This window comes from Chiloscyllium punctatum, chromosome 5, assembly GCF_047496795.1.
Source record: "Chiloscyllium punctatum isolate Juve2018m chromosome 5, sChiPun1.3, whole genome shotgun sequence".
NCBI classification, from domain to species: domain Eukaryota; kingdom Metazoa; phylum Chordata; class Chondrichthyes; order Orectolobiformes; family Hemiscylliidae; genus Chiloscyllium; species Chiloscyllium punctatum.
In genome coordinates, this window is record NC_092743.1 from 40,375,418 (window position 1) to 40,394,165 (window position 18,748).

The 18,748-nt window shown below is 41.4% G+C and overlaps 1 protein-coding gene across 1 annotated transcript in view; it reads right to left on the reverse strand.

The window, feature by feature from the left end:
- Positions 1 to 6,827: 6,827 nt before the first annotated feature.
- Positions 6,828 to 18,748, reverse strand: part of dhx30 (DEAH (Asp-Glu-Ala-His) box helicase 30) — an 89,685-nt gene continuing 77,764 nt past the window's right edge. Inside the window, exons 16-19 of the mRNA XM_072570118.1 lie at positions 17,837 to 17,994; positions 13,628 to 13,731; positions 11,037 to 11,176; positions 6,828 to 7,380 (exon numbers count right to left, since the gene is read on the reverse strand). Of these exons, the coding sequence (XP_072426219.1) occupies positions 7,154 to 7,380; positions 11,037 to 11,176; positions 13,628 to 13,731; positions 17,837 to 17,994 (629 nt within the window). The 3' untranslated portion in view covers positions 6,828 to 7,153. The remainder of the gene's footprint in view (positions 7,381 to 11,036; positions 11,177 to 13,627; positions 13,732 to 17,836; positions 17,995 to 18,748) is intronic.

Sequence of the window (18,748 nt, forward strand, 5' to 3'; positions counted from 1 at the left end):
TTAGCTCAGGAGTCTTTGACAAGGAGGTTGAGTGAAGTGATTACGCCACAGTTGAAGAGGGTGAAGACATGACTGCCAAGCTGGTTCAGTGTGCTACGTGCTTGATGTGGGAGGTCAACGACTCTGGTGTGTCAGGCTCCTATAAGTGTGGAAAGTGTGTGCAAGGCGGCCCAATCTGTCAATCAAAAGTTGGCGTGGAGGCAGAGCACAAGAGTCGGACATCACACAGAGCCGTGGTAATAGGGGACTCCATAATGAGAGGAACTGACCGGGGTTTTTGTGGCAGCAGACGGGACTTAAGGATGGTGTGTTGCCTTCCTGGTGCCAGGGTTAAAGACATCACAGAGTGCAGGAAATCCTCAAGGACGAAGGTGAAGAGCCAGAGGTGGTGGTACATGTCGGCACAAATGATCGGGAAGAAGAGGAGGAAGATACTACAGCGGGACTTTGGAGAACTAGGAAGAAGGCTGGAAAGCAGGAGGTCCAGGGTGGTTATCTCCGGTTTGCTTCCAGTTCCTCGGGCTGGTGAGGCCAGAAACAGGGAGATAATGGACTTGAACATGTGGCTGGGGAACTGGTGCAGGAAGCAAGGATTTAAATTCTTGGATCACTGGGGTATGTTTTGAGGTAAGCATAAATTATACAAGAGAGACGGTTTGCATCTTAATAGGTTAGGGACCAGCATTCTGGCAGGCAGGTTTGCTACTGCAACACCGCTACATTTAAACTAAGTAGCGGGGGGGGGAACAAATTGAATGTTTAAGAAGGAAATTGAAGGGAAAGTTAGAACAAGTGAAGTCAAGAAAGACGATGGTATCAATGAAGCAGAAAACTCAAAAAGGGATCATGCTGTAAGGTTGAGTGAAATAGGAGTTGATGGGAAGGGTGAAGGCTGTAACAAATTTAAAATACTATACATGAATGCACGAAGCATTAGAAATAAGATGGATGAGCTTGAGGCTCTTTTGGAAATTGGCAGATAGGATATTGTGGGGATAACTGAGACGTGGCTTCAAGTGGACAGGGCCTGGGAAATGAATATTCAAGGTTACACGTGCTATCGTAAGGACAGACTGATGGGCAGAGGGGGTGGGGTGGCCATGTTGGTAAGGGATGATATTCAGGCCCTTGCGCAGGGGGACTTAGAATCAGGGGATGTAGAGTCAGTATGGATAGAGCTGAGAAATTTTAAGGGTAAAAAGACCCTCTTGGGAGTTATCTACAGGCCCCCAAACAGTAGTCTGGATGTCGGATGTAAGTTAAATCAGGAGCTGAAATTGGCCTGTAGCAAAGATATTACTACAGATGTTATGGGGGATTTCAACATGCAGGTAGACTGGGAGAATCAGGATGGTATTGGACCTCAAGAAAGAGACTTTGTGGAGTGCCTCAGAGATGGATTCTTAGAACAGCTGGTGCTGGAGCCTACCAGGAAGAAGGCAATTCTGGATCTGGTATTGTGCAATGAACCAGAATTGATCAGGGACCTCGAAGTGAAGGAGCCATTGGGGAGTAGTGACCATAATACAATAAGCTTCAATCTGCAATTTGAGAGGGAGAGGGTACAATCGGAAGTGACAATATTTCTGTTGAATAAAGGGAACTATGGAGCTATGAGGGAGGAGCTGGCCAAAGTACAATGGTGCAATACCTTAGCAGGGATGACAGTGGAGGAACAATGGCAGATATTTCTGTGTATAATGCAGAAGATGCAGGATCAGTTCATTCCAAAAAGGAAGAAAGATCCTAGGAGGAGACATGGGTGGTCGTAGCTGACGAGGGAAGTTAAGAAACATATAAAGTTAAAAGAAAGAGAAAAAATATAACATAGCAAAGATAAGTGGGAAAACGGAGAACTGGGAAGCTTTTAAAGAACAACAGAGGATTACTAAGAAAGAAATACGCAGAGAAAAACTGAGGTAAGAAGGTAAACTGCCCAAAAATATAAAGGAGGATAGTAAAAGCTTTTTTAGGTATGTGCAAGGCAAAAAAATTGGTTCAGACTAAAATTGGGCCCTTGAAGACAGAAACAGGGGAATATATTACGGGGAACAAAGAAATGGCAGAAGAATTGAATTGGTACTTCAGATCTGTGTTCACTGGGAAAGAAACAAGCAATCTCCCTGAGGTAACAGTGGCTGAAGGACCTGAACTTAAGGGAATTTATATTTGCCAGGAATTGGTGTTGGAGAGACTGTTAGGTCTGAAGGTTGATAAGTCCCCGGGGCCTGATGGTCTACATCCCAGGGACTGAAGGAGGTGGCTCAAGAAATCGTGGATGCATTGGTGATTATTTTCCAGAGTTTGATAGATTCGGGATCAGTTCCTGCGGATTAGAGGGTGGCTAATGTACCACTTTTTAAGAAAGCAGGAAACCAGTTAGTCTGACTTCAGTGGTGGGAAAGATGCTGGAGTCTATTATGAAGGATTAAATTACAACACATTTGGATAGTAGTAACAGGATAGGTCAGAGTCAGCATGGATTTATGAAGGGGAAATCATGCTTGACTAATCTTCTGGAATTTTTTGAGGATGTAACTCTGAAGATGGACAAGGGAGATCCAGTAGATGTAGTGTACCTGGACTTTCAGAGACCTTTTGATAAAGTCCCACATAGGAGGTTAGTGAGCAAAATTAGGGCGCACGGTATTGGGGGCAAAGTACTAACTTGAATTAAAAGTTGGTTGGCTGACAGGAAACAAAGGGTAGTGATAAACGGCTCCATTTCAGAATGGCAGGCAGGGTACTGCAGGGATCTGTGCTGGGACCGCAGCGTTTTTACAATATATATTAATGAATTAGAAGATGATATTAGTAATAACATTAGCAAATTTGCTGATGATACTAAGCTGGGTGGCAGGGTGAAATATGAGAAGGATGTTAGGAGATTACAGGGTGACCTGGACAGGTTAGGTGAGTGGTCAGATGCATGGCAGATGCAGTTTAATGTGGATAAATGTATGGTTATCCACTTTGGTGGCAAGAACAGGAAGGCAGATTATTACCTAAATGGAATCAATTTAGGGAAAGGGGCAGTACAGAGGGATCGGGGTGTTCTTGTACACCAGTCAATGAAGGTAAGCATGCAGGTACAGCAGGTAGTGAAGAAGGCTAATAGCATGCTGGCCTTCATAACAAGAGGGATTGAGATTAGAAGCAAAGAGGTTCTTCTGCAGCTGCACAGGGTCCTGGTATGACCACACCTGGAGTACTGTGTGCAGTTCTGGTCTCCAAATTTGAGGGAAGACATTCTGGCTATTGAGGGAATGCAGTGTAGGTTCACGAGGTCAATTCCTGGAATGGCGGGATTACCTTACACTGAAAGATGGGAGCGACCTGGGCTTGTATTCCCTTGAGTTTAGAAGACTGAGAGGGGATCTGATGGAGACATTTAAGATTATTAAAGGATTGGACACTCTGGAGGCAGGAAACATGTTTCCGCTGATAGGTGAGTGCCGAACCTGAGGACACAGCTTAAAGATACGCAGTCGACCATTTAGGACAGAGATGAGGAGAAACTTCTTCACCCAGAGAGTGGTGGCTGTGTGGAATGCTCTGCCCCAGAGGGCCGTGGAGGCCCAGTCTCTGGATTCATTTAAGAGAGAGTTGGATAGAGCGCTCAAGGATAGTGGAATCAAGGGTTATGGAGATAAGGCAGGAAGAGGATACTGATTAAGGATGATCAGCCATGATCATAATGAATGGTGGTGCAGGCTCAAAGGGCAGAATGGCCTACTCCTGCACCTATTGTATGTGTAGAAGTGCATGAAGATTGGGCAGGGGCGCTGTACTAGCCCAGACCTGTGTACTGCAATCCGATAGGCCCTTTCAATTTGCAGCCAGATGGACTTGATTTGAAGGCCCAGGAACTGCAGCAGCTAACTTTCAAAGAAACTGCCTGGCTGCCCACCTTCCTTACCCTCCGGGAGCCCAGCAATCTGAAGATTCGTCCTCCAACCTCAATTTTAGAGGTCGTTGACCTGGTCTCATAAGGACTGCATCTCTCGCTCCAGTACCTGGATCTGACCAGATAAGGACTTGATCAGTGCTTCCAAGGCTGTGGTTCACCTTCTCCAGCTGCACCCTGAGGCCCCAAAGCTCCAGTTCATGCTTCTGCAGCATGGACACGATGGGTTGGACATGGGCACAGATCTCCTCAATCGCAGCCTCAACCTTCAAGGTAAGTCTTGCCATCGCTGCTGCCAATTCCTGTGTCTGTCAGGACCCCCCGGGGGTTTGGGAAAGGCCGTTGCTGCAGAGGAGTGCCCTCCCTGCTGCTGTTTCCTCGCTCCTTTTCCTTTTGGCATCCTTCGCACTCCAAATTATCAACAAATATGTTCTTTAAAATATAATTCCTCCACATAAGTTGGCCAAGGATGGCAAAAAAACACCAGTATGCCTTGGCTGTTAGACAGAGCTGTCCACAGCAGCTCTACAGAATCGCTGCCCTCTTGCCGAGTTTGGTGTTGTGATCTTTAACCTTCATTCTGCTGCTAAGCCCTCAGGTCCTGATCTCTCCTATTAGAACATAGAACAGCACAGAGCAGGCCCTTCAGCCCACGATGTTGTACTGACCATTGATCCTCATGTAAGGTAAACCTAATGTACGAAACCTCAAATTTCTGTGACCAAATGCATGTCCAGCAGTCTCTGAAATATCCCCAATGACCTCGCTTCCACAACTACTGCTGACAACGCATTCCACGCTCTCACAACTCTCTGCATAAAGAACCTGCCTCTGACATCCCCTCTATACTTTCCGCCAAACAGCTTAAAACTATGACCCCTCGTGTTAACAATTTCTGCCCTGGGGAAAAGTCTCTGGCTATCAACTCTATCTATGCCTCTCATTATCTTGTACACCTCAATTAGGTCCCCTCTCTTCCTTCTTTTTACCAATGAGAAAATTCCGGGCTCAGTCAACCTCTCTTCGTAAGATAAGCCCTCCAGTCCAGGCAGCATCCTGGTAAACCTCCTCTGAACTCTCTCCAAAGCATCCACATCTTTCCTAAAATAGGGCGACCAGAACTGGACACAGTACTCCAAGTGCAGTCTAACCAAAGTTTTATAGAGCTGCAACAAGATCTCATGGCTCTTAAACTCAATCCCCCTGTTAATGAAAGCCAAAACACCATATTAGTGGAAACATCTCTACATCTTGGTTTTCTGTAAATTTTAATTAGAATTTCCCCCCGACATCCCCATCTGTCTGTACTCAATGGAGTTAGGAAGGAAGAGTCCTTAACTGCTTCTCATGACAAGCCCTTCATCCCCAAGATCATTCTTGTAAACTTTACCAACACATCCATCCTTTGGTGTGCTGCCTAAAACTACTCAACATTCTAAATGTGGTCTGACCAGAGCCTTATACAACCTCAGCAGTACATCTCTGCTCTTGTATGCTAATACATTCATTTCAGCTTCCTAACCACCTAGTATTAACCATAAGAGAATCCTGAACTAGGTCTCCCAAATTTTTCCCAAAGATTTCCAAAGTGTTTCCCCACTTAGGAAGAGTAGAGACATAAAGTATTTTCTATCAAAGTCCATTTCCCACATTGTATTCAGTCTGCCATTTCTTTGCCAACTTAACTATTGTGTCCAAGTCCTTTAGCAACCACCCAGCTTTCTCAACACTACCTGCTCCTTCACTATCTTAGTGTCATCTGCAAACCTAGCAACAGTAGCCTCAGTTCCTTCATCCAGATTGTTAATATATAACGTGAATAATTGAGGTCCAAACACTGACCCCTGCAGAACTCTGCAAGTCATTGGTTTCCATCCTGTTGGTGTATGGTTGAAGCTTTTCCTGTTTGTTGAGTTATGAACCAGAGTACACTCCTGGATTTGCCACTTTCTTAATAGCATAAAAGGGTATTAGCCATCAAGACAAAATCCTACACAAAGCCAAACAACACATTACCCTCCTTCCCATCTTAAAAAGGGCCATTTAATTAGAACATTTCAATAGAACTTCCCCAAGCCTGAGAATTTATTCAATACTTTGTTTTTAATTGATTAGTCATGACCAAAATTTCTATCCTTACCTCTTAATAGTCGTGGATTAGCTCAGGCTGGAATCTAAGCACATTTATTAGCTGTTGTGCTAAAAAATAAAGAATGAAATAAGGATACGATCCAAACCACCTATGTTCAAGCTTGATGCTTAATGTCGAGTAGGAACCTTTCAGTCTCAAAAGATTGCTTTTGAGAGGAGTTTTTTTTAAAAAAGCAATGAAGGTTTGTGTACGGCCCTTATCAAGAACTTAAAAACATTGCGAAGAGAGAGCTGTAAGGGTAGGGAAGAAAGAAGTGTAAATGCAAAGCTGGGTGTGAGATTGTGGAGAGATTTAAAGACAAGTCTTAGGACTGCAAGTTTAACGGTTCGGAGCCAGTATTGGTAATGTCCTGACTAAAGTGTTAAAATATATTTCTACTGCTGTTTGCCCAAGACCACCTATTATCAATGAGGTCAAAGATGCAAAGATTCAAAGGAACTTTGATTACATGCACTAAAGTAAATGAAATAATTAGAGCACAATTTCATGACCTCTGGGTTCTATAGCCAATTATCTCAAAATACAGTCACTTAATTTGGCTGCCACTCTCTGGGCTTACAAACTAACCATAGTGGTCTGCACAAAAAGCAATGGGATGAATTAGCAATTGTTGATGGTGCTAAGGGAGGAAGATTAGCCCAAATTTCAATTGTGCTGAAATCCTGGAGTGTGGCTTAAACCCTTGAAGCTCTGAATCGGAGGCCAAGTTCGACCAATGTAAACTGACAAAACAATTATTTAAAAAATACAAAAACATATTGACAAACTTTTATTTAAATAAATTTTTCAATCATGGAAATCAGGCAACACTTTCCATGCAGAAACACTTTCATCCCTTTAGTTAAGCTCTTGCTTAATAAAATTATTCTGATTAGTTTTACGCACAATCCATTATAAACAGTTATAAATTATCTGAGATGATAGACCTGTCTGCCCACCAGTTTCACGTAATTTTGCAGAATGTTGAGCAGTTTTAGCCTCTCGTTGCATTAAATAAAGCAGATACACTTTTTTTTTGTACATTGGGTTAAGCAATTCTGATACAGAATACAATATAAACATTGAACACCTCCCCTCTCCTCCTCGTGAACCTTTCACTCTGCCGGCCAACAGTTCAAGAGCTCCACAAGCAATGACAGCACTTCCCCATTTTCTTTCCGAAGATCAGAAGATATTTCTGGGAGTTCATATCGCAGGCAGTTCTTTATCATCTTGTGTACAGCTTTGCGGAAGCTGCACAGTAAATAGGCAGTCTTAGAGTCCAGCTCGAGTTGCAGGAGGTTAGAGTCAGCCAGAGTTAGCAGCACAGAGTCACCATCATCTGAAACAGAAATGAAACATGAAGGCTGCAAAACCTGAGGCCCTTTTATAAAGTTGTAAATTATTTAACCAATTTATCCTCCAGCCTGCAGTAGTTTGTTTTTCTTTGATGTGAATCTCTCAAACTGAAGGAATGAAGCCTGAAACACATTTGCTACAGTATGATTGAGGTAAATTCATCAGTTCCCTCATCAGTTAATCCACACCTAACAATATTTTATCCTCAAAACGCTTGCACATTAGGGAGGTCATTCCACACTTGTATCCAGAATGATCTGTAAATCTTACACTGCAGCTTCCAATTGGTTCTTAGAAGTCTGAAAATTTTTATCTCCACTACTCCATCTTAGAGTCCATTCATGAGTTGATTTTTCATTGTGAAGGGCTCCTTGTTGTAAATAACTTGTATTCAACAAACTGCAGTCTTCAAACAGAGCCTGAGATTTTTTTTATTCAGAAGGAGTAAGTGTTCCCTCAACAAGGTGGTGATGGTGAATCACCTTTTCCAGTCACTTCGGTCCATCTAGGCAGATCCATTCTCACTGCTGTTAGGAAAATGGTTCCAGGATTTTAATCCAATGACAACCCACACTCACTGAATCATACCTTACAGGCAATGGCCCAAACAACACCAGCACAGACCCAGCAGCACAATGGCATATAGTCTGGAGGGATTTGTCCTGGAGTCCTCAACATTGACTCCCAATGCTTATTGTTTCAGGTCAGACATGGGCAAGAAAACCTCTTGCTGATCAATATTTGGAGGAAACGCGGAGGTTAGCAAAGGTGCAAAATGTACTCTGGGTAGGGGATTTCGAAGTCCACTGCCAAGAGTGGCTCAACAGTAGCAGCACTAATGATCAAGCTGGTCGAGTCCTAAAGGAAATGGCTACTGGACTGCGGCATGTGGTGAGAAAACCAGCAAAAGGGAAAAATATACTTCACTTCATCCTAACTAATGTGTTGGCTGCAGATGCATCTGCCCATGACAGTACTGATAAAGAATGATCACTGCATTATTCTTGTGGAGTCAAAGTCCCACTGAGAATATCGTCCACTGTCTTGTGGGGTACTATCAGGTAAAGGGACAGCGGGAAAATGGAAAGCCTTCAGAAATGAGATAACAAGAGTCCAGAGAAAGTATTTCTGTTAGGGTGAAAGGGAAGGCTGGTAGGTGTAGGGAATGCTGGACGACTAAAGAAATTAAGGGTTTGGTTACGAAAAAGAAGGAAGCGTATGTCAGATATAGACAGGATAGATCGAGTGAATCCGTACAAGAGTGTAAAGACAGTAGGGAAATCAGGAGGGTAAAAAGGGGACATGAGATAGCTTTGGCAGATAGAGTTAAGGAGAATCCAAAGGGTTTTTACAAATACATTAAGGACAAAAGAGTAACTAGGAAGAGAATAGGGCCCCACAAAGATCAGCAAGGCAGCCTTTGTGTGGAGCCGCAGAAAATGGGGGAGATTTTAAACGAGTATTTTGCATCAGTATTTACTATGGAAAAGGATATGGAAGATATAGAATGTAGGGAAATAGATGGTGACATCTTGAAAAGTGTCCATATTACAGAGGAGGAATGCTGGATGTCTTCAAACGCATCAAAGTACATAAATCCCCAGATCCTGATCAGGTTAACCTAGAACTCTGTGGGAGGCTAGGGATATGATTGCTGGACCTCTTACTGAGAGATTTGTATCAGAGATAGTCACAGGTGAGATGCCAGAAGACTGGAGGTTGGCTAACGTGGTGCCACTGTTTAAGAAGGGTGGTAAGGATGAGCCAGGGAACTATAGACCAGTGAGCGTGATGTCAGTGGTGGGCAAGTTGTTGGTGGGAATCCTGAGGGACAGGATGTACATGTATCTGGAAAGGCAAGGACTGATTAGGGATAGTCAACATGGCTTTGTGCGTGGGAAATCATGTCTCACAAACTTAATTGAGATTTTTGGAGAAGTAACAAAGAGGATTGATGAGGGCAGAGCGGTATAGGTGATCTATATGAACTTAAGTAAGGCATTCGACAAGGTTCCCCATGGGAGACTGATGAGCAAGGTTAGATCTCACGGAATACAGGGAGAACTAGCCTTTTGGATACAGAACTGGCTCAAAGGCTAGCTCCAAATGGCTAGTTCTCCCTGTGTTCCATGAGATCTAACCTTGTTAATCAGTCTCCCATGGGGAACCTTGTCGAACACCTTACTGAACTCCATATAGACCACATCTACCGCTCTGCCCTCATCAATTCTCTTTGTTACTTCTTCAAAAAACTCAATCAAGTTTGTGAGATACGATTTCCCATGCACAAAGCCATGTTGACTATCCCTAATCAGTCCTTGCCTTTCCAAATACACGTACATCTGTCCCTCAGGATTCCCTCCAACAACTTGCCCACCACCGAGATCAGGCTCACCGGTCTATAGTTCCCTGGCTTGTCCTTACCACCTTTCTGAAACAGTGGCACCACGTTTGCCAACCTCCAGTCTTCCGGCACCTCACCTGTGACTATCGATGATACAAATATCTCAGCAAGAGGTCCAGAGCTCAGATTATAACATAAACTGGAATAGAATGGCCCTAGGAAGAATCTAAACTGAACACTGAGAAGGGTCTTGTTGTGTACGTTCCACCTGACTGTATTTTCCACTACTTTGATGATAATCAAGTGTAACTGATTGAGTTTGTTAGAATTTGCCTTGCTTTTTGTGGACAATTTTCCAAATTGGGGATCAATGCCAGTTTTGTAGCTATAACAGAACAGCTTAGCTCAGGACTAGTTCTGAAACAAAAGTTTTCAATATTACTGCCAGCGTACTGTCAAGGCATATAGCATCATTGTATCCAGTGCTTTCAGCTGTTTCTTGATATTAAATGGACTGAACTGAATTGTCTAAAAAGTGATATCTATACCTTTGTGGACATCATGAAAAGAACAAGTTGGATCATTCACTCAGCACTGTAGGCTGCGGGTATGCAAATGTCTTTTGCAGTTATGTGCTATGCTCCCACCACTGAAAATGTTCCCTTCCTTGGGTTAGTTGTTTAATTGTGCATCATCATTTACAACTGGATGTGGTAGGACTGCAGACCTTTAATCTGATCTATTTATCATGGGATTGTTTTGTTTTCTTGTATGTTGCTTCCACAGTTTAGCACGCATTTACAGCCTTGCATTATAATTTCACCAGGTTGTTATCTCATCTTTAGGTATAGCCACTGCGATTTCTGGTATGCTCTCCCACTTTCCTCATTGAATCAAGATTGATCTCTTGGCTTGATGGCAATGATAGACTAAATTATGCTATTCTCCTCTAGTTTAGGGACACACAGGCCAACGACAGATTCCCTCTGTCCAAAGCTCAAATCAGTCAACATGGCAGAAATCAGCAACTTTGGCAGAGACTTCTGGCACAAATATTTCCTTCTCTTTGCCTTCATGGAGTCTGACAGCATGTTTGCTTTGCAGGAATAGCTTATAACAAAGATTCCAGACCGCATGAAAGTTTTGTGTTTTAAAAGCTATAGTGGGTTTTCACTTAATCATCCATTGGTAAAATTTGTTGGGATCTCTTCACAGTCTGTTGCTGAATCATGTGCTATTTCATTGAAAGTATAAAGCAGCACCCCTCCCCTCCCCACCACTGCCACAACACTTACCTTTGATGTCAATGTCACAATCTGGAAGCATTAACAGAGTCAATGGATGGACCATGGAGGAGTCACGAACAAAAACGTTCCCATTGGATTTCACAGCCGTGAAATAGGTCAGCCAACGACTTTTAAAATATTCCTCATTCCTGGCAATGAATTACAAAAATTGTATCAACACAGTAGGGGAAGCACTGCTTACAATGGTTCCTGACAATGACATGGGATGAAGGGGCAAGAGAGAACTCCATGCTCTGGTCTGAATCAGTATATTCAAAGCTGAATATTGCTGAACAGAGATACAAGCTGTTGAAGCTGTGCACCTTGCAGTCATTAGGGCAAGAACAGGAATGCCAAAGTTCAAGCGATCACAACAAATTATACTCCAGGAGAAAAGGCTGCTGGTTGGTTGACAAGCTGACTCTGATTCTCCAAAACACTGCCATGGAGAAAACAACAGGAGACATGTAACGACCAGATAATTAACAAAAAAAGTGCAGAGCCTGAACATTTTCATTTGTTTGCAAAAAATATAATGCTGTATCTGAGGTTATGCAGTTTATAGTAACTATAAATGAACCACATTCCAAGCTCAACCGATTATTGTTTCTTAGTGCAGCACTAAGGGTTGTTCAACAACTGGGGAATCATTTTGTTTCAAATATTGAATGCACTGGCCGGTTTAATACAGTCTGTACTCGACATATTACAAACAACCAAAGGTAACACTGTTTGACTCAATCAGCAATTCACTGGGGCATCCACCTATATACCTGGGAATGTTCTAGCAATACATTTCATACACAATGTCGCTCAATTATCTGCTGGGCTGAACGTCTTTATGAAATTGTGGCAACATCTTGTCATGGAAATACTATTTCTGTAGCCACAGCTCAGCAGCAATAGGAAACAGCCTGTTTAACTTCCACATGTTGTGCCTTTCCAGGTAAATTTAAGATTGACTGGGAACTTCAGGTCCAAATGTGGCAGTATTTAGTCTATCTGCAAGTTTATGCAAAACTCAGAACACAATGATTTGATCAGGATAACCACTTTCCCACAGAATAGATTTAAGCTATTCCTGTGTTACGCTTGCAAGCTCAGCAAATGTCCAGAGCTCTCCTGACAGAAGTACTCAAATCTGTATTATAATGTGTGGAGCTGAATGAATTCCACATTGACCAGTGAAGTAAGCTTGCTGTAGATAGGAGTGGAGGATGCTAAGTCAGTCCAAAAAGGTCTTCTACCTACCACAGAATTACACAATGTTGTGTATGAATCTTGGTGCCAGCACTGAATGCAGCGTACAAAGGCTATACATTTCCACAACTGGCTAATTGAATCCAAGGACATATTGCTTTGGTTTTTTGTATTATGTAGAGTACAGACCACTCTCAACCAGCCCATGGTTGCAAATTCCAAACCATTTACTGAGAAACATGAATTTGCAATTGAGCAGCATTTGCTGAACAATCCTGAATGCATCAATAGCTATACCAATGTATGCTTTAAAGTGATCAGTCAAGTTCATAACATAATTGATGTATCCATGCTAGAAGCAAATTGAACCTTGTATAGGGACATGTCCTCAGCAAACAGAAGCAATATGTTCAAAGCTTGCATTTTATTTGAATTACCTGGTAGCTTGGAGAGTCAGTTTTGTCTATTGTTTTTTTTCCCATAGCAACACCTTCCCAATCAAAATCAATTTACCAAAAATCAGCATCCTTTTCCTTTACAGTACAGGGTATTAGGATTGTTTGAAATTTGGTATTAAGTTTGATCTGATACATGCAAGACAAAAAACTTCAGAAACAGGAGTCTGATTTCAGCAATATTCAATCTTTAGTGACATTCCGAGCAGATTGTGGAGATTTAGTTTAGTAACTCCAGAATAACAGCAATTTAGAGGATGTCAGCACCTCTAGCAAAGCTGACAGTACTTCCCTTCCCTGTAGCAAGTAGGGATACTTTTACCACCAGTTTTTACCACTGAGTAGCTTGTGAGACGATTTCAGAGGCCTTTGACGTGAGGCCGGGGACTCGAATCACTAAAAGGTCAGAATGTAAAAGAATAAGATTTCTTAATTTTCTTAAGTATATTAGTGAATTAATTTGACAGCTTAATGACCACTCTTCCTCATTCTAGCTTTTCATTTCCAGACTTTTAAATTGAATTCAAATTCTCAAATTGGTATGGTGGGATATGAACTCCCATTCTCTGGATCTCCAAGTTTAATAACGTAACTTTTACTCAACTGTACACATCTCATTTGATTTTCTGACTCAGGGGCCTTATCAATAAAATGAGAGTTATTTCTTTTAGTTGTAATAATTGCATTCACCCATTTTCCCCTTCCCATACCAGTCCAAGGAATAGTAGAAAACAGAGAAAGGACCCACTGCTCAGCATATTTATTATCAAATATTTTGTTGAATGAGAAACAATTAGTTTTGCAATAATTTGCCCTAAATGACGCAACATCCATGCTTCCTAAAGCTTTGCATTTAAGTAGCAGCACTAACGATCTTCTAACATGAAATATATCCTCTAACACCTCTTTTCGCGCATGTATGCACACACACACATCAAGGCTTGCCTGTTCACTGTAGACCTGTGCAGCAATACCTGCCCACCTTTAGTACGGTAGACCAGGCTGTTGGGTTTAAATTTTCCCTCTTTGGTAACTTTTCCATGTCTCAGCTACAAACAAAAAGGAGAACAAAAAAAAGCTTGTTAAATAGGTTAGTCAGTCCAGTTCAAAATGTAGGAACAGGTGCAAACCAGTCAGCTCTTTAAACCTGTTCCATGATCCTATTAGACCTCAATCAATTAGTAACATTAGTAACACACTGTCTTTGGGGAGACTTCCAGATTTTCTCTGTGTGTTAAAAAGATGCCTCATTTCATTCTCAAATAATGTTGCTCTAATTTCAAAGTTGCGTCTGCGTATTCTTCCTTCTTTCACAAAAGGAAACAGCTTACCTCCATCTATCTCATCAAATACCTTTAGCATCTAAAATACCTCAATTTGATTATCCTTCAATCTCCCATACACAAGTAAATAAGTCAAGTTTATGCAACTTATCTTCCTTGTATCATTTTTCACTGTTTCTTTTGTTAATCCACACAATCGTCATCAGTTTTCTGCTTTTTCAGCTCAATGTTAGGAAGATAAAAGGCATTGCCATTTTCAATTCCACCTACACATTCTACTCCCTTGTGAATGATTCATTCATTTATACATATATACATGTTGGCATTCGCTAACAGAAGTTGAGCACGTGCACCCATGTACTAAGATCACTAATAATCTTTTCACCCCTTGCTTAGCAACAATCTATGCACCTCTGCTTTAAAAATATTCAAAGACCCTGCTTCCATCATATTTTAAGGAAGACAGCCCCAAAGACTTGTGTCCTGCAGTGAAAAAAGTTTACCTCTGTTTAAACGGATCACCACTTATTTTTAAATGGTGACCTCTAGCTCTAGGTATGCCCACAAAAGGAATCATCCTACTCCTCAGCATCACAGTGAATCAAATCATTCACAATCTTCAACACAGTTTAAAACCCAGCATCTTTTCTATCATCGACTGATTACTTGACCTTCCTTTATATTGTCCCTCCACTGCTGTACCAAAGAACATAGAACAGCACAAGAACAGGCCATTCGCCCCACCAAGACTGAGCCGACACATGATGTCCTTCTAAACTAAAAACCTTTAGCCTCTACATGGTTTGTATCCCTCTATTCTCTGCCAAAATGCCTCTTAAATGTTGCAATTGTATCCGCCTCCACCACCTCCTCTGACAACACATTGCAGACGCTTATCACCCTCTGAATATAAACCTGCTTCTCACATCTTTACCGAACTCCTCTTATCCTAAATCTGTGCCCCTAACGATTGACATTCCTACCCTAGGGAGAAATATTCTAACGATCCATTTTATCCATGCTTCTCATCATTTGGCAAAATTCTAACAGGTCGGCCCCTCATCCTCCGACGCTCAAATGAAAATAAACCTAGTTTGTTCAATCTCTCCTCATAGCTAACAGTCTTCAAACCAGGTAACATCCTGGTAAACATTTCCTGTATCCTCCACATCCTTATGGCAGTGTGGTGACTAGAAGTATACATAACATTCCAAGTACAGTCTAAACTAAAGCTTTATACAGCGGCAACATGACTTGCCAATTTTCATGCTGTACAATATGCCTTCTTCCTCTCAAACTGTACTATTGCGCATTTCTCTGCATTAAGTTTTATCTGTCATATGTCCACCAATTTTCCACAACCATTCTCAGTTCTCTTGAAATTTTTACTATGCTCCTCCAAGTTCACAATATTTCCAGGTTTTGAGTCTTCTGCAAATTTTAAAATTATGTCCTGTACACCCAAGTCCAGATCATAAAAATGTATCAAGTCAGCCATCCTGAGGATTGAGCCCTACACTATCACCTGACGAAGGAGCGTCGCTCCAAAAGCTAGTGCTTCCAATTAAACCTGTTGGACTATAACCTGGTGTTGTGTGATTTTTAACTTAATCCTGAGGAACCTCACTCTTCCTACATTCATCAGATAAAGGAACAGAATTAAGCCATTTGGCCCATCAAGTCTGCTCCGCTATTTGATTATGGCTGATATGCTCAATGCCATTTTCCTGCGTTCTTTCCAGAACCCTTCAACCTTTTACTAATTAGAAGTCTGTCTAACTCCTCCTTACATTTACTCACTGTCCCAGCAGCCACTGCACTTAGGGCTAGCAAATTTGACGGATTCACAACCCTTTGGCAGAAGCAGTTTCTCCTTGGCTCTGTTTTAAATTTGCTACCCTTTAACTTAAGACTGCGACCTCCCATCCTAGAGGAAGCATCCACTCTACATCAATTTTATCCATACCTTTTATCATCTTGAATACCTCAATTTGACCTCCCTCATTCTTCTAAATTCCAGAGAGTACAGGCCTAAACTGTTCAACAATGTCCCTTCATACAACAAACCCCTCATCACTGGGATCAAGCTAGTGAACCTCCTCTGAATTGCCTCCAATGCCATTACATCTTTCCTCAAATAAGCGACCAGAACTATGCACAATACTCCAGGTACAGTCTCACCAATGCCTTGTACAGTTGCAACAATACCTTTACATTCTATTCCTTTACCTATAAAAACCAACATTCCATTCGCTCTCTTTATTATCTGCTGTACCTGTATGCTAGCTTTCTGTGACTCATGAACCAGTACACCTACATCCCTCTGCATCGGAGCACCAACACTCTCTCTTCATTAAGATAATAGATCGCCTTTCCATTTTTTTCAACCCAAATGCATGACCATGCACTTATGCACGTTAAATTCCATTTGCCATGTTTGGCCCACTGTCCTAACCTATCTGTATACCTTAATTCAAGCCAAAGAAAATTGTTTATTTTTACTATTACCTGTCACTCAATCATATCCATGATGCCATTAGTTGTTTTATTCCAAGGCCTTTATTTTTGCTGACAAGCCTGTTGCATGGAACTTTATCATACATCTTTTGGAAGTCCATGTGTAGAACAATAACCCTTTCTCAACAAAAAAATCAATTTAACACCACTTCTATTCAATAAATCTATATGTGCTCTTCTTAACGAATCCACATTTAAGTATGTGAATGTTAATTTTATCCAATTATCATTTCTAAATGCTTTCCCATCACTGAAGTGAAATTGACTAGTCTCTAGTTGCTGTGTTAATCTTAAAGTCTTTCTGAACAAAAGTATTACATCTGCAATATTCCAGTCCACACTGCCAGCACCTAAGAAAAATTTACAACTTCAGCTAATTCCTTTCAATTTCTCTCAATATCTTTGGATGTATCTGGTCTGATGCTAGTGACTGAACTTTAAATACAGACAACCTTTCTAATAGCTCCTCTGTCAATTTTCAGTCCATTCTATATCTCAACTCTCTCCTCTTTAGCTATAACTTGGCAGTTACTTTTTACAACGAGGAGGATTTCTTTTCTTCCCCACTCAGTTAAGTGTCTTTGGTATTGTCTCTTCCAAAGAGCAGTACTGATGAGTCACTGAATACTTTTAAGGCAGAGGCAGACAGATTCTTGACTAAGAAGGGAGCGAGAAGAAATCTGAGGAGGTGGAATATGGAGTTGAGGCCACAATCAGATCAGCCACAATCTTATCGAATGGTGAAGAGGCTGAATGTCCTCAGCCTGCTTCTAATTCTAATGTTTAGATGTTCCTTGGTAAAGACAGGTGCCAAATGGTGGGCCGAAGGGCAGGGCTTGTTCCTGTGCCATACTGTTCTATGTTCTCTCTTACAAACTTAATATTTTAGTTTTCTACCTCCATGCATTAATCCCTTTTTGGTTCCTATTGAGCACCAGTCCACATTTCACACTTGTACGTGTGAAGATGGCTATTAGACTCTGTTTATTAGCTGCAAGCTTCTTCTCACACTCTCACCCAGCTTCTCATGAACTTTTTTTTATCTCCCTCTGCAAATGTTCTACAGTTAACCTGGTTCTGACTTGTACTAAACAAACCCATGCCCCAATTCTGCCAATGCTTCCTTCCTTAATGGTTCAGAAACATGCTAATCAGGAAAGCTCTCCTGAGGACACCAGAAACTCTACTCTCTTCCCTCTACACAGCCACTACTCTCTATATCGCTCCTCTTTCTTGACTTTCCTAATAAAAATTTGTGACTTTTTTTACATTAAATGATATTACACAAACATAAGTAATTACTATACTCCGATCAAGCCATGTCATGCCTGAACTTGGGGCTTCTCTTTCTCACCTGGATGAAGTTAGGGTACAGGCCAGCCAATAGCACACCTTTAATCAATTCTTCCTCCCCACTGCACTGGTTACACAAGGAGTAGGAACTTGTGCAATCTGAAGGATTCGACACCAGGAATGCATTGTAAACGTTTTCAGAGAACTGCTGAATTAATCCTGGATCAACACAGCACAAGCAGTCTCAAATTAGTGTATGAAAATAATGAATAATAATTCTTATATTTATATTGCAGAATTAAAGTACAAATTAAACTTCTTAAAATGACTAAACCTAAGGGACCTAATGAAAAGTGAAAATTAATGCATTACAAATATTCCAAACTTCGATAGAGGAGGCAGTCATTGGTCCATGCAGTCAGCCTGATAGCCTACCTTTTTAACCCCATACTTCCATCACTTCATTCAACACCCTTCAATACTCACCTTTACTCACTTTATTTACATTTTATTCTGTATTTGCACAACTCTCATTTTAGTTAATTCAACTGAAATCTGTTTTTTTTCATCATTTTGGATTCCCACTTCTTTATTGTTTAAATTTAAACACCAGCTTTATTGCTTTTGTCAATTGCGCCATTCAGTAATTGGAGCTCAGCCATAGAATCATACAGCACAGAAGAAGCCCTTGGGGCCACCAAGTCTGCACTGACAAAAATACTATTCTAAATACACACTAGTCCCACTTTCCAGCGCTTGGCTATTAGTCCCTAGGTAAAACATCTCCAAGATGAGCACCCTCACTCCAAGTTGGGATACATATAACCTACCAAAGCTCTCCAAATGAGTTCCAAACAGCTGTGAAGACTAGATCTCTTGGGGAAAATTTTAGACACAAACTGATGAACAAACCCCCAATAGTAATGCAAGATGCAGTTTATAATTGCAGAAAGTGTGCAACGTTTCCTACAAG